The following is a 13839-nucleotide window of genomic DNA, read 5'->3' as shown; positions in this document are numbered from 1 at the left end:
TTTCCCAGGATGCTCCAGGATGAAACGCCACAGAACACTCAGCAGCAGTGACAGTTCAGATGAGAGTGAGTAGAACTGGCCAACAGTTGGTAACTCTGTATCTATACTCTTTGAGGGCTTATTCTTTGACTTGAGGACAAGCTGTTTCATGTTTCTTTCAATGGTTAAAAAAATAACGTTTCTAGGAAGGAAAGCTTAAGGTACTATTTTTCGTACTCATTTAAATTTCATTAGAAGTACCTAGGTGGGAAAATTGGTTTTTTTGTGGCATATAGCATTTTGTTCTTCACTTTTCATTTACCAAATCAACAAAAGCCAAATCTAATAATGATTTAACAGTGCTTTTCTAGAAAGGACAAAAAGTACAAGAGCATAAATTATAGGCCCTACAATTCCAATTGTAACTAGGTATTAAATGTTTGACTGGATGAATCATCATTTGTAACATTTGGGGGAGGGCTGAAGGATACAGATTATTTGTCTCATATTTTTAGTTTTTCCGGTTGCTTTTGCAGATAGTTTTTCTCTAGGTGGAATGTGAATCATGTTGTGAAGTATGATTACACCAAATCAAACCTCCCCAGCATTAGCACTGTTGAAGCTTTTACACACTGGGAGGTCATCTATAAATGTCGTTAGACTCCATTATGAGTCTTTCTTGATTGCAATTTAACTGTTTTCTTCAGTGGTATGAGATCACTGTGCTCTTCTCCATCATACCTTTCATATTCTCTTGGATGACATTTAGTTCTGTGACATTTAGTAATATTAGCAAGTCTCAGTATTTTTTGTCTAATTATCTTTTGCAGGTCCTTCCACTTCCTTTACTTCTGTCTCAATGTACAGGAACAAGTCAAGAATTCCAAATGAACACAAGAAGCCTGCTGAGGTGAGATCAGATACTCAGTTTTTAGACTTAGAAAAATAGATAGCTGCCTTCTGCCGACATACCTACAATGGCCAGATCTTAGAGATGTGAGGATTAAACTATGTGCCAAGGGATAGACTTGTTTTCTTATGAACTTTTTTGGTTTTTAAGAAAGATTCCATTTTCTTTTCCCTTTGGGAAAGCACTAATCATCACACCAATTTCAATCACCACACAGATTTCATTTCGGTGATGACCCTTAAGTGCCTCGCTTTAGACTATAAGGCCTCCCCTAGCCAAGAAGTCAAAGGGAGCCAGACTTGGGGAAGTGGGAAGGACCCAAAGATCTGGCCTTGACTGGAAAGAGCTAAGTTGGCAGGTGGGAAGCAGTGCAAGTAGGGATTGATGAGAAGGATGGATGGAGAGGGGAAGGATAGGTTGAAGATCTGAGCTATGGGCTTTGGTGGGTCTTTATAGACTTCAGAGCACTGCCAGCCCAAAGAAAATGAATCACTCCTGTGAAGCTGGTCATCATGTTTTTTTAAAAAGATTTTATTTATTTATTTGAGAGGGAGAGAACATAAGAGTCAGGGAGGGGCAAAGGGAGAGGGAGAAGCAGACTCTGCACTGAGCAGGGAGCCCGACTCAGGGCTCAATCCCAGGACCCTGGGATCATGACCTGAGCTGAAGGCAGATGCTTAACCGACTAAGCTACCCAGGTGCCCTGAGGCTGGCCATCTTCTGCCCCAAGGGCAGCAGAGTGCCAGGGTTGCACTTGGACTTGGTAATAGTTTAGCTGATCCTACAGACTTTCCTCTATGATAATTAAATGATGAGAAACTGACATTGTGTGTCTTCACTTCTATGAGTAGACTTCCTTAGCTGCAAAGGAAAAGGAGTGTATTAGTTAACTATTGCTACATTACAAATGATCACAAAACTAGTGGCTTACAGCAGCAAACATTTATTACCTCAGTTTCTGTGATCTGGAGTCTGGGCACAGCATCCCTAGGTTCTCTGTTCCAGGTCTTTCAAGGCTGCAATCAGTGTGCTGACTGGGCTGTGTCTGGAGGTTCTACTAGGGAAGAATTTGCTTCCACACTCATTCAGGTCGTTGGCAGAATTCATCTCCTTGCAGCTAGAGGACTGAGATTCTGGGTTTTTGCTGGCTTTTGGTGGAAGACTACCGTCTGCTTGTAGAGACTGCTCATAGTTTTTTGCCATATGGCCTTCTCCATACATCCTCTCAAAACACGGCACCTTACTTTTTCAAAGCCAACAAGGGAAGAATCTTTTGCTCCAGTCTGCTAAGATTGAGTCTCATATAGTATAACATAATCATGGGAGTGACATCCCATCACGTTTGCCATATAACATAACCTAACCAAGGAAGTGACATCCCATCACGTTTGCCATATAACATAACCTAGCCAAGGAAGTGACATCCCATCACATTTGACATATTCTATTGGTTAGAAGCAAGTCACAGGTTCCACCTACCCTCACACAAGGTGGGGCAGGGTGTGCGTTGCTTTAGGATGTCATCCAGAGAGAGCATTTCTCTCTCTTTTTCTCAGAGGTCACTTTTCATTTCCATCTTTTGCTTGGGATCTTTCTGGGCACAGTAAAATATCAGAGTGTGTTTTTATATGTGTCTGTTTCATGCAGAAAAACTTAGGGAATAAAATGCACATAAACAGAAACAGAACAAATTTCCCATCTATCCAGAGGAGGCTTTGACAATAGAATGGTGAGAAAGAAACTTTGCTACTTTTCCATTTAGGACAGCCAGTCCTAGAGCATAAAGTGACTCAGTAGCTTTGGGTCTTAAGTCCTGATGCCTCCAGTTCAGTGAGACTAGCCGTCTGTTGTTGCAAGGGATAGGGGACCTGGGCTACTGGAAGCAAATTTTTTACTTTATATTCCACATTCTGTTAGAAAAGAGAGAACCTGATATTATAGAACAAAACTAGCTTTGGCATTAGAAGAGAATGATTCCATGTTTTGCCTTGCTGGCTTATTTCATCTCTCTGAGATAATCTGTTTTGTCATTATAACGTGGACATTATCACAACTACCTCTCATAGCTACCATTTATTGAAATTTTATGTGCCAAGACCTTTATATTAGACAATCTGATTGTTTCCCAAAATTAAGCAATTATAAGAATCTCCCTGGGTGCTTCCTTCATTTAAAAAATTTTTAATAATGTAAGTATGGACTCATGTACATTTATTTTATACTTGGGGCTGTAATCCAATACTGCATGATTTATTGTGTTGCTCAAATTGTTTCATATATCAGTGAAATCATCTCATATTTTTTTCTCTTCAATTCCCTTGATTTCTGTTCTTATTTTTATTATTTTCTTTCTTCTTGCCTTAGGTGTACTTTGTTCTTTTTCTAGATTCTTGAGGTGTGTGCTTTGGCTATTTGAGACTTTTCCTCACTTTTTCCCCTCTTTTCTAATGTAAGAATTTTAGTTCTATAAATTCCCTTTAATTTTTTTAAAGATTTTTTTTTTAATTTGTGAAAGAGAGAGAGAGAAAGAGTGAACACGAGCAGGGGGAAGGGTAAAGGGAGAGGGAAAAGCAGACTTCCTGCTGAGCAGGGAGCTTGACTTGGGGCTCAATCCCAAGACCCCAAGATCATGACCCAAGCTGAAGGCAGATGCTTGATCAACTGAGCCACCCAAGCACCCCTATAAATTTCCCTTTAACACTTCTTTAGCTGCATCCCATTAATTTTGATATGTTTGTTTTCATTTTTATCCAGTTCAGTGTATTTTTTATTTTTCTTAAGACTTCCTCTTTGACCCATGGCTTATTTAGAAGTATGTTGTTTAGTTTCCAAGCATTTGGAGACTTTCCTGCTATCTTTCTTTATTGATTCTGGTTGGAATGCAGTTTTGATGGAGAACATAATCTCTACGATTTCACTTGTTTTACATTTGTCAAGGTTTGTTTTATGGCTAAGGATATGGTTTTTCTTAGTAAATGTTTTATGGGTACTTGCAAAGACTGTGTATTATGCTGTTGTTGGGCCCTGCTGGTTGACAGTGTTCTTCTGTATCCTCACGGATATTCTGCCTAGTAGTTTTATCAATTGTTTAGAGAGGGCTGTGGAAGTCTCCAGCTGTTAATTATGGATTTGTGTATTTCTCCTCTCTGTTCTGTCAGTTTTGCTTTATATATTTTGAAGCTCTTTTGTTAGGTGCATACATATTTAGGACTGCTATAGCTTGGTGAATTTAGCATCATTTAATGTCCCTCTTTGTCTTTGATAATTTTGTTTGCTCTGGAGTCTGCACTATTTAATATTAATATAGTTTCTGGTTTTCTTTTGATTCATGTTTACATGGTATACTTTTCCATCCTTTTACTTGTAACATATATATGATTATATTTGAAGTGAGTTTCTTATAAAAGATACATAGTAGGGTCATTTTTTTTTAAAGAGATTCATTTCTTGAGAGAGAGAGAGCACGAGTGGGGGGAGGGACTGAGGAAGAGGGAGAGAGAGAGAATCTCAAGCAGACTTCCTGCTGAGTGCAGAGCCAGGTGCAGGGCTTGCTCCCATAACCCTGAGATCATGACCTGAGCTGAAATCAAGAGTCAGACACTCAACCCACTTAGCCACCTGGGTGTCCCTAGTTGGGTCTTTTTTAATCCACTCTTTCAATCTCTTTTAATTGGAATATTTAAGCCATTTATAGTTAATGTAACTTTTGGTATGATTTAGTTTATGTATGCCATTTTGTTGTTTGTTTTCTATTTGTTCTCTCTGTTTTTTGGTTTCTTTGTTTTATTTTCTGTCTTCTTGTGGATTACTTGAACTTTTTTTTGAATTCCATGTTGACTTTTCTGTAGTGGTTTTTGAGTTATGTATATGTTTGTGTAGATTTTTAGTGGTTGCTGTTGGGAAGCAACCTTTAAAAAGGAGAACCTTATTTAATGTGGTCTCTACATTTTATCACTTCAGATGAAATATAGAAACCTTAACCACTGGGGCACCTGGCTGGCTCAGTCAGTAGAGCCTGCAACTCTTGATCTCAGGGTCATGTGTTCAAGCCTCATGTTGGGTGTGGAGCCTACTTAAAAAGAAAAGGAAAGAAACCTTACCACCATCTAGGTCCATTTATCCACCCCCCCAACCTTTCTCATACAATTGTCTTAAATATTCTCTCTACATACTTTGAGAACTGTACTAGACAATGTTATAATTTTTGCTTCAGCCAACAAACATTATTTATAAAACTCAGGAGAAAGATAGTTTATTATATTTACCCATATTTTTACTCTTATTCTTCTTCCTTTATTCCTGATGTCCCAACATTCCTTTTGTTCATTTCCTTTCTATTTAAAGAGCTTTCTTTAGCCATTCTTTCAGGGTAAGTCTGCTGGTGATCAGTTCTCTTAGTTTTCCTTCATTTGAGAATGTCTTGGTTTCACCTTCATTCCTCAAGGATATTTTCACTTGATATAGAATTCTGGTTTGACAGTACTTTTCTTTCTGCACTTGAAAAAATGTGCTACTTCCTTCTGGCCTCCATGGTTTCTGGTGAGAACTCTTCTGTCATTCAAATAGTTGCTCCCCTGTAGGTAATCAGTCATTCCTTTTCCAGTTGCTTTTAAGATTTTTCTTTGTCTTTATTCCTAAAGTTTGTTTATGATGTGCATGGGCATGGATTTCTTTTGTTTTATCCTGTTTGGAGTTTGATCAGCTTCTTGAATCTTGGTTTATATCTTCTGCCAATTTGGGGAAGTTTTCAGCCATTACTTCTTCATCTGTTTTTTTCAGCTCCACCTTCTTTCTCCTCTTCCTTTGGGACTTCAGTTGCCTGAATGTTAGATCTTTTGTTATTTCCCCACAGGTCCCTCAGATTCTTCTTTTTTTCAGTATATATTCTTTCTTTTGATCAAATTGGGTAATTTCTCTTGTTCACAGATTCTTTTTATTGTGTTAATTCCATTCTTCTATTGAGCCTGTCCCATGAGTTTGTTATTTCAGTTATTGTATTACTCCATTTCAGATTTTTTTATTTGGTTATTCTTTACATCCTCTGTTTCTCTGCTGAAACTTCCAATTTGTTTCAAAAGGGTTTGTAATTTCTTACTAAGGCACTTTTATGATAGGTGCTTTAAACTCCTTGTCAGATGATTCCAGCATCTGTGTCATCTCAGTGTTGGTGTCTATTGATTGTCTCTTCTCATTCCCAGTTCTTAGTATGATGAGTGATTTTTATTGTATTCTGGACTTTTTTGGTATTATCAGCCAATAGGTATTATTCTTGTTTAAATCTGTTTTAGCAGGCCTCTGTAGTAACCAGGCCAGTGGGGAAGTGGGGCGGTGACTGTACCACCAGTTGCAGAATTCCTAGGCTTCCCATCTTAGGGGAAGATGGTCTCTAGGAAGATAGTTCTGTTATGTCTCTGGGACAGGAGAGGGGTGTTTCCCAACTACTTGGTGGGGATGGAAATCCCCACCCTGTTGCCTCTACTGATAGCAGTGGGAGTGGTGGTGATAAGGGGTACTACATTACTGATGGGTGGTGGTGGCAGTCCAGGCTCCCTACCCAGTCTGTGCTGATCCCACATTAGGGAGGAGGGGTACTTTGTTATTGTTGGATGGGAGTGGATATCAGAACCTCTAAGATGATGTCCACTGATGCCACAACAGTTGCCCTTTAAAAAAAAACACTTTATACATCTTTTATGAAATATAATTCTTATACCATACAGTTCATCTATTTAAAATGTATAATCCAGTAGGTTTTAGTCTAATCACAGAGTTGTATAACCATAACGCAGTCTAAATATAGAACATTTTCGGAGCGCCTGGGTGGCTCAGTCATTAAGCATCTGTCTTCGGCTCAGGTCATGATCCCGGGGTCCTGGGATCAAGCCCCGCATCAGGCTCCCTACTCAGTGGGAAGCCTGCTCCTCCCTCTCCCACTCCCCCTGCTTGTGTTCCTTCTCTTGCTATGTCTCTCTGTCAAATAAAGAAAATCTTAAAAGAAAGAAAAGGAAGGGAGGGGGGGAAGGAAGGGTAGGAAGGGAAGGAAAGAAAGAGAGAGAAAAGAACAGAACATTTTCATCACCCCAGAAAGAAACCCCTACCCATTAGCAGTTACTCCCTAATTCCCCTGCTCCCAGCCCCCGGCAACCACTAACCTAACTTCTGTCTCTATGGATTTGCCTGTTCTGGACATTTCATATAAATGGAATCATACAGTATACAGCCTTTTGTGTCTGGCTTCTTAAACTTAGCATAATGTTTTCAGAGTTCCTCCATGTTGTACCATGTATCAGTAGTTCATTTCTTTTAATGACAGAATGATACTCCATTGTACAGGTATATCACATTTTGTTTATCCATTCATTAATTAACGGACATTGGGGTTGTCTCCATCTTTGGAGTATTATGAATAATGCTACTATGAACATTCATGTACGTGTTTTTATGTGGATATATGTTTTCAGTTGTCTTGAGTATACACCTAGGTGTGGAATTGCTGAGCCATATGGTAACCCTAGTTAACAATCTGAGAAAATGCCAGGCTGTTTTCCAAAGGGGCTTCATCAGTTTACATTCCCACTACCAGTGTAAGAGAATATTTGAAATGTGTTACTACTGTGGGCACCAGAGACTTCACTTTGTGCTTGTCCTTAGAGAGATTCTGTCTTTTGCAGCTCTCCCAGTATAAGCCACTGTTACTATCACTGGAGGCTTTAGCATGGTGGTAGAGTACTGGGGAAAGACATTGTTCTCTAACCTGATTACTCTCAGTCTTTGACATGTGTAGTAGTCCTGTTGCTGGGGGTGAGATGGGGAAGTGAATTTTAGGGGTAGAGCTTTTTTTTGTCCCTGCCTCCTATTCTCCTGTCTGCCTGTAGCTAGTATCTTCTGGTATGCTCAGTCTCTGTCCTTAAGGTTCTCCCTCCTCTAGATTAAGGCTTTTTCCCCCCTGTGTAACACAGGGACGCTGAGCGTGGGTGCTTTGCCCTTCTTCTCAGCACTAGTGAAATTACACCGGTGCCCTCACCTGAGAGCCATCCCCTGCAGGTGAAGCTATTTGTTCAGTAAGGGAGCCAGGACACAGAGCACCAGGGACCCAGACAGAACCACTGGGGGGGGGGGGCTTCTCCAGGTTTTCCACCATCTTTACTGTGACAGCCTGGTTGGGTTTCTAGAGAAAAAGCTTACAAGAGGGTTGGAACCCCCTATTACTATAGCCCCCAGGAACTTCATTCTCTCTTGGTTGTCCTCACTTTGCCCCCAGCAGTTTGTCAAAATTTCTGAGTTAAGTGTTCCTGCTGTGGCTTCTGCCCCAGTAAGCAAAAGCTCCTGTCCTGTGTCTCGCTGCGGGCATGTCATCCTTCCTTGAGTTGGCCATTTGTCCCGCAACTCATTTCTCTAAAGCGTTCATGAAAAAATCGTTAATTTGCTGCCTGTCTTGCCTTTTTCTTCTCGTAAGGATGGGAGTTTCTTTTTTCTGACTGAAACCTTTTGTTTATAATGGGAGTTCGTCATTGAAGTGCAGTGTAAATGATCGTTTTCGCTGGGGCTTAATCAGCTGCATTAATAGATACGTATTTTCTTTGATGTTTAGTGCTTCAGTGGGATTCCTGTTTATGCCTACCCCTGATTCATCCTCTAGAGAAGAGTTTTTGGGGTGTGTGAATTCCACGTATGGTTCAGGGGCTTTGGTAGCTTCTGCAAATTGTATACAGGCTTTTTTAAGGGTATGTTTTTAATGTGTTTTTGCGTGTATACGTATGCTAGTAGCCTTCATCCGATTCTCAAAAGGGCCTACACTCTTAAAGACGTTTTTAAAAAGCCAGTTGCCCTAGAAAAAGCACATAGTACTAGACGACTAATTTGAATGTATTAAAAAGTCTTCTATTCTTTCTCAAAAGCCAGGGTATTTTCACATACATGTTTTCACTGGTGTATAAAACATAACTTATCTTAAAGGATTGATGGCGTATCATCTGTAGTTCCGTAGTTTCATTTATTATGTCTAAGACTTTCATAGCAACAGGGTGAAAGCTCACGTATTTTAACTCAGCAGAGAACACTGCAATACCCTCAAATAGAGCCTATATTTCTAACATGCTTGATTATTTGTTTTTCTGACCTACCAAGCTTACAAATGCACACTTAATGTACAAAAAAAGGATAGTGAGGGATGGGAGAAAAACTTGCAAAGTAAACCTCAGATGTCATCTCTTCTGTGAAAATTGCCCAGATCTCCAACTCAGACTCAATTGCTCCCCCTCCTCCATCACCGGGATGCATACCACCTCTGTTGGGTAGTGGGTAAGGGGAGTAATTAAACCTACCTAAGTTGCCCAAAAGTACCTTGCTTTATGGTAATTGATGTTTCAGTTGATGTCAACCCAAAGCATCAAAAATATCCTGTTTGTTCTAAGAAAACTGAGAATTATTTTAAGCCATTTGAAAAATATTTCTGTGAAAAAATATTACATGATCTTTAAAGTTTTAAACTTAGAAATTGAATAAGCTTTGCTCCATTGGAAAAATTAACATCAAAAAACAGTATCTTGATAATACTGGGTACCTTTGTCATCGTATAAGAACAGGCTTGTATTCTTTGCTAGGTTTTCTCTGCTTTAAGTGGTTGATTCTTTTAGATAACCTAAACATCTTTTTTTTTCATTGTAAGATTGTATAATTCTACGAAAATCACTTACAGTTAATTCCTTTTGATTAAGTACAGTTACCACATTTGCAGCTGGTTTTTTGTGCTGTTGGGGTGACACATCTGTTTGTGGTCACTTATGTATAGTTTCATATTTAAGTGACTATGAATCAGAACTAATCCGTTTCTCTGCTACATTCACATGGACCAGACAGTTTTCCCTTTTGTGTCATACAGGAAGTAAATGTTTTGACTTTTCCCCCCAAAAATGTCACAGAAATGTTCAGACTAGCTATGCTTTAAGAAACTGCCCACTGAGAGATGTTAATGAGAGCAGTAAAAGCCAGAGCTGTCCATGAAGGACATTTTCATTCTGTGGCTCTGGCAGGTTAAGCATTGATATTCTAATTGAATTCATAGTGAGGCCTCCTTTGTTTCTGCATGCATCTGAGGGGCCAAGATGTACATGCACTGTTGGACTTGGCATAGCTTCTGGGCTGTATGTTAGCCTGTGAATCCCCTCTTTGACCATAAATGAGCAGATAATCTGGTAAGTACAAAGCTTTTTTTGTTTCAGGAACTTTTGGGGAAGCTACCAGTGCATATAAACTAGGCACACAATTAAGAACTTGTAAAACTTCTCAACTTCATTACCTAGGTCAGTGTCAACATATAGATCCTTCATTCATAATCTTTAATTTAGCATCAAATGCCATGTTTTATTTTGTGAAGTTTCTGCATTACCTTGTGGCCTGTAGAGTGTTGGCTAGAGTTTTTGATGGGCCTCTTGCTTGGGAATCCTATCTCTGGGAGCTGAACCATGCATGTTTTAGTTGAGCCATGAACTCACATCTCCTTTATCCCATCAACGATTACTTTTATGGACCAGATAGATAGGAGAACTTAGCTGTATAGTTCTTTCTGCTTTTAGAAGTAAAGCTGAGACTATGATGATGATGATAAAATAATAACCACAGCTAGAATTTATTTAGCAATTACCGTGAGCCTGATACCACACTAAGCCCTTTACATAAATTGAGCCATTTAATTCTTTTTTTTTTAAGATTTTTTAATTTATTTATTCGACAGAGATAGAGACAGCCAGCGAGAGAGGGAACACAAGCGGGGGGAGTGGGAGAGGAAGAAGCAGGCTCACAGGGAGGAGCCCGATGTGGGCTCGATCCCACAATGCGGGGATCACGCCCTGAGCCGAAGGCAGACACTCAACCGCCGTGCCACCCAGGCGCCCCTGAGCCATTTAATTCTTACAACAACCCATTTGAGATGGTGTTGTTATCCCCATTTTACAGATGAGTAAACTGAGACACAGAATTTAAATAATTTGCCCCAAATTGGTTGGCGAAACCAGCAGACTAATTCAGGTAGTCTGTCCTGGGCCCATATTCCTTTCTTTAAAGATTTTTAATTTCATTTTTGACTGTATAAGACATTTGCCTGGTTCAAACATCCGTGACACAAAACATATTCAGAGAGATTAAGCTTTTGTCTTTCTTTCCTCCCTGTTTTCTCCCCAACTCCCAGAGGTAGCCATTTCTTTAAAAAAAACTTTTGGTTTATCCTTTTATTGTTTCTTTATGAAAATATATACAAATATTTGCATATGTGTGTGCCACCGTATGTGCACCTCTCTACCCAGGATACACTAAAGCTATTTTGTTTGCCTGTATTCATTTTTTTAAAAAACCCAGAATTCCTTTTCTTATCAAAAGCAGATTCATGAGACCGTTTGGTAAATATATTTCATATCACTTTGCAGATATCTGCCTGAGTACTGAACTTACATTCCTATCCCTTCTTCGGCATTTTATGTTCTGCCTCATGCTTGGGATGTTTCTACAGCAAGATAAAGCAGACTCTTGCACTCTGCCTTGAGTAAAAATGCTTCTCTAGAAACCTTAGATCTGATGCTATTTAATCTGGCTAGCTTATAAAATTGAAATCAGGCTTATCATATAAGTCTGCTGTTTTTCTCTAAAGGTGGAAGGAAAATTATAATAGTCATTAGATCTAGGCTTCATTTGCTTAAGAAAAATAGGTCTGAACTGATTGGTGTTCCTGCAGTGTGAGGTTTCCCACACTTCACAGAATGTCTGTTCCCTGGAGGTTTGGTATTTCTGAAGCCGTGGACAAGGGCCAGATTTCACTGGCCTCTGCTTTTATATCTCTTTGTCTAGAGTCTTCAAGTTACTCTTCTGTTTGGTAAACACGTGTATTAGTTTCCTAGGGCTGCTGTAACAAATTACCACAAACTGGGTGGCTTAAAACAACCGGAATTTATTTTCTCACAGTTCTGGAGCCCAGAAGTCCCAAATTGGCCCAGCTGTGCTCCCTCCCCAGACTTTAGGGGAGAGCCCATCCTTTGCCACTTCCAGATTCTGATGACTGTCAGCATTTATTGACTTGTGGATCAATGAGTCACTCCGGTCTCTGCCTCCATGGTCACACTGCCTCCTCCTTTTCTGTCTTAAATCTCCCTCTGCCTTTCTTTTGTAAGGATACTTGTCATTGGATTTAGGGCCCACTGAGATGTTCTAGGATGATCTCTTCATCTCAGAATCCTTAAATTATTTATATCTGCAATGATCCCTTTTCCAAATCAGGTGACATTCATAGATTCCAGAAATTAGGATGTAGACATATCTTTTGGGGGGCCACCGTTCAACCCACTGCAGTATGTTTCCAGACTACTTAGGAAACTATACAGAACAGATTTTCATAAGCAGTTACATCAAGTGTAAAGACATTGGTTAAGCTGTATGATGAGATGGTGTGATATTATTAAGCCCTAAGCATGGTTTGCAGTCAGTTGATTTATTTTGTGACGTGTATCGCATGGAAAACAATGAAATACTAGGCCGGTGATGGCTATTAAGTAGGGCACATATTGTAAGGAGCACTGGGTGTTATACGCAAACAATGAATCATGGAACATTACATCAAAAACTAATGAAGTACTGTATGGTGACTAACATAACATAACATAAGTAAATAAATAAATGGTGACTAACATTAATTAATTAATTAAATGAAATCTTTTAGGAGGTTGAAAATACTTAGCCCTAGTATTCTTTCCAGATCTAAAGTAGGATTTCCCATAGCAGTCTCTTTCCCAAAGACAGTCGTTTATTTAGCACAATTGTAAATTACCAGCACTGCTTAACCACTGGCTCATTAAAGGCACTGTAGTCTCTTATAGAAATGGATCAGCGTTCAGGAAAATGGTGGTTGAGTTTCTCCCCCTAGCCAGCCAGAACACTGAGCTCTATGCAAAACATGTTATATGGATATGACTGCGATCCTCTCTAACCCCCTTGTACAAAGCCTTATGTAATAAACCACCAGGTTTGGGTTGTTTTTTTTTTTTCTGTAGACAGCTTTCTCCCTGCACAGCAGCCAATTAACTTTAATTGGCTAGAATTCTTGGTAGGGAGGTCATTTTGTTGCCACCTGGCCACCAGCATGTTTAGGGTTGGTTTCCTTCTCTACTTTGCTCAGATCATATTAATTCTTAATCTTCCCTAAGTGAAAGCAACAGGCATTTGCAGAGTTGTCCCTGCAAAGAAGCAAATAGAATGAGTCTTTATTCATTTAAACGGCATCATTTGATTATGTGATAGTTCAGTCCTATACTCTGAAATGTTGTCAGTTTAAACAAAACTGCACCAGTGGAGAATTAACTGCTTTATTGGATCCCGCTCTGTGCCTCTACTTTCATGTTACACATAATTTGAACAGTGTTTCTCCTCAGAGAAACTTTATTAGCATTAAAGGCTAAAATGTCTGATTGATAGCATTTTTTTCCTCTGATCTTCCAGAAATGTGGACATGTTTATTTTCAGCCTGCCAGTGGATAGTTGATTTTTTTCAGAATTAGAAATGAGTAGATGAGGTATAGACCCATATACGTATACTTTTATGTGAAAGCGTATTCCCTCATTCCTTAGACTCCAGCTGGGCCTTCATCACTGACATCATTGCCAGATTAGCTTAAGACCTCATAGCATACTTTTTTCTGTTGTCGAAAAGGGCAGAATCCCAAAGCTTAGTCTTCCACAGTCATTTAAGTCGTGTATCCAGGCTGGTGAGCATAGTTCTGTGCCCCTTAGTCACCCAGGAACCCTTTCAACCAGAGGATAACAATACATCAAACTTCAGATGAATCCTGGTTCCCATACTGTCAGTGCCTAATTGTGCTTAGAGTGCAGAAAATGAACTATGGGGAATCTCTTTCTTTCCCCAAGTCCAAGTTGTAGCTGTACTCATATCATCTTCCTCTACCTCTGGC

At 39.5% G+C, this 13839-nt stretch overlaps 1 protein-coding gene across 1 annotated transcript in view; it reads left to right on the top strand.

Annotated features, from left to right (window-relative positions):
• Positions 1-13839, top strand: part of JADE3 (jade family PHD finger 3) — a 131091-nt gene that overhangs the window by 70930 nt on the left and 46322 nt on the right. Inside the window, exons 2-3 of the mRNA XM_040632541.1 lie at positions 9-65; positions 810-889. Coding sequence (XP_040488475.1) covers positions 20-65; positions 810-889 — 126 coding nt within the window. The 5' untranslated portion in view covers positions 9-19. The remainder of the gene's footprint in view (positions 1-8; positions 66-809; positions 890-13839) is intronic.

Source organism: Ursus maritimus (genome assembly GCF_017311325.1).
Source record: "Ursus maritimus isolate PB19 chromosome X unlocalized genomic scaffold, ASM1731132v1 scaffold_X1, whole genome shotgun sequence".
In the NCBI taxonomy this organism is placed as follows: Eukaryota; Metazoa; Chordata; class Mammalia; order Carnivora; family Ursidae; genus Ursus; species Ursus maritimus.
Note: the sequence above shows the minus strand (reverse complement) of the source record. Positions and strands in the feature narration are given on the sequence as shown.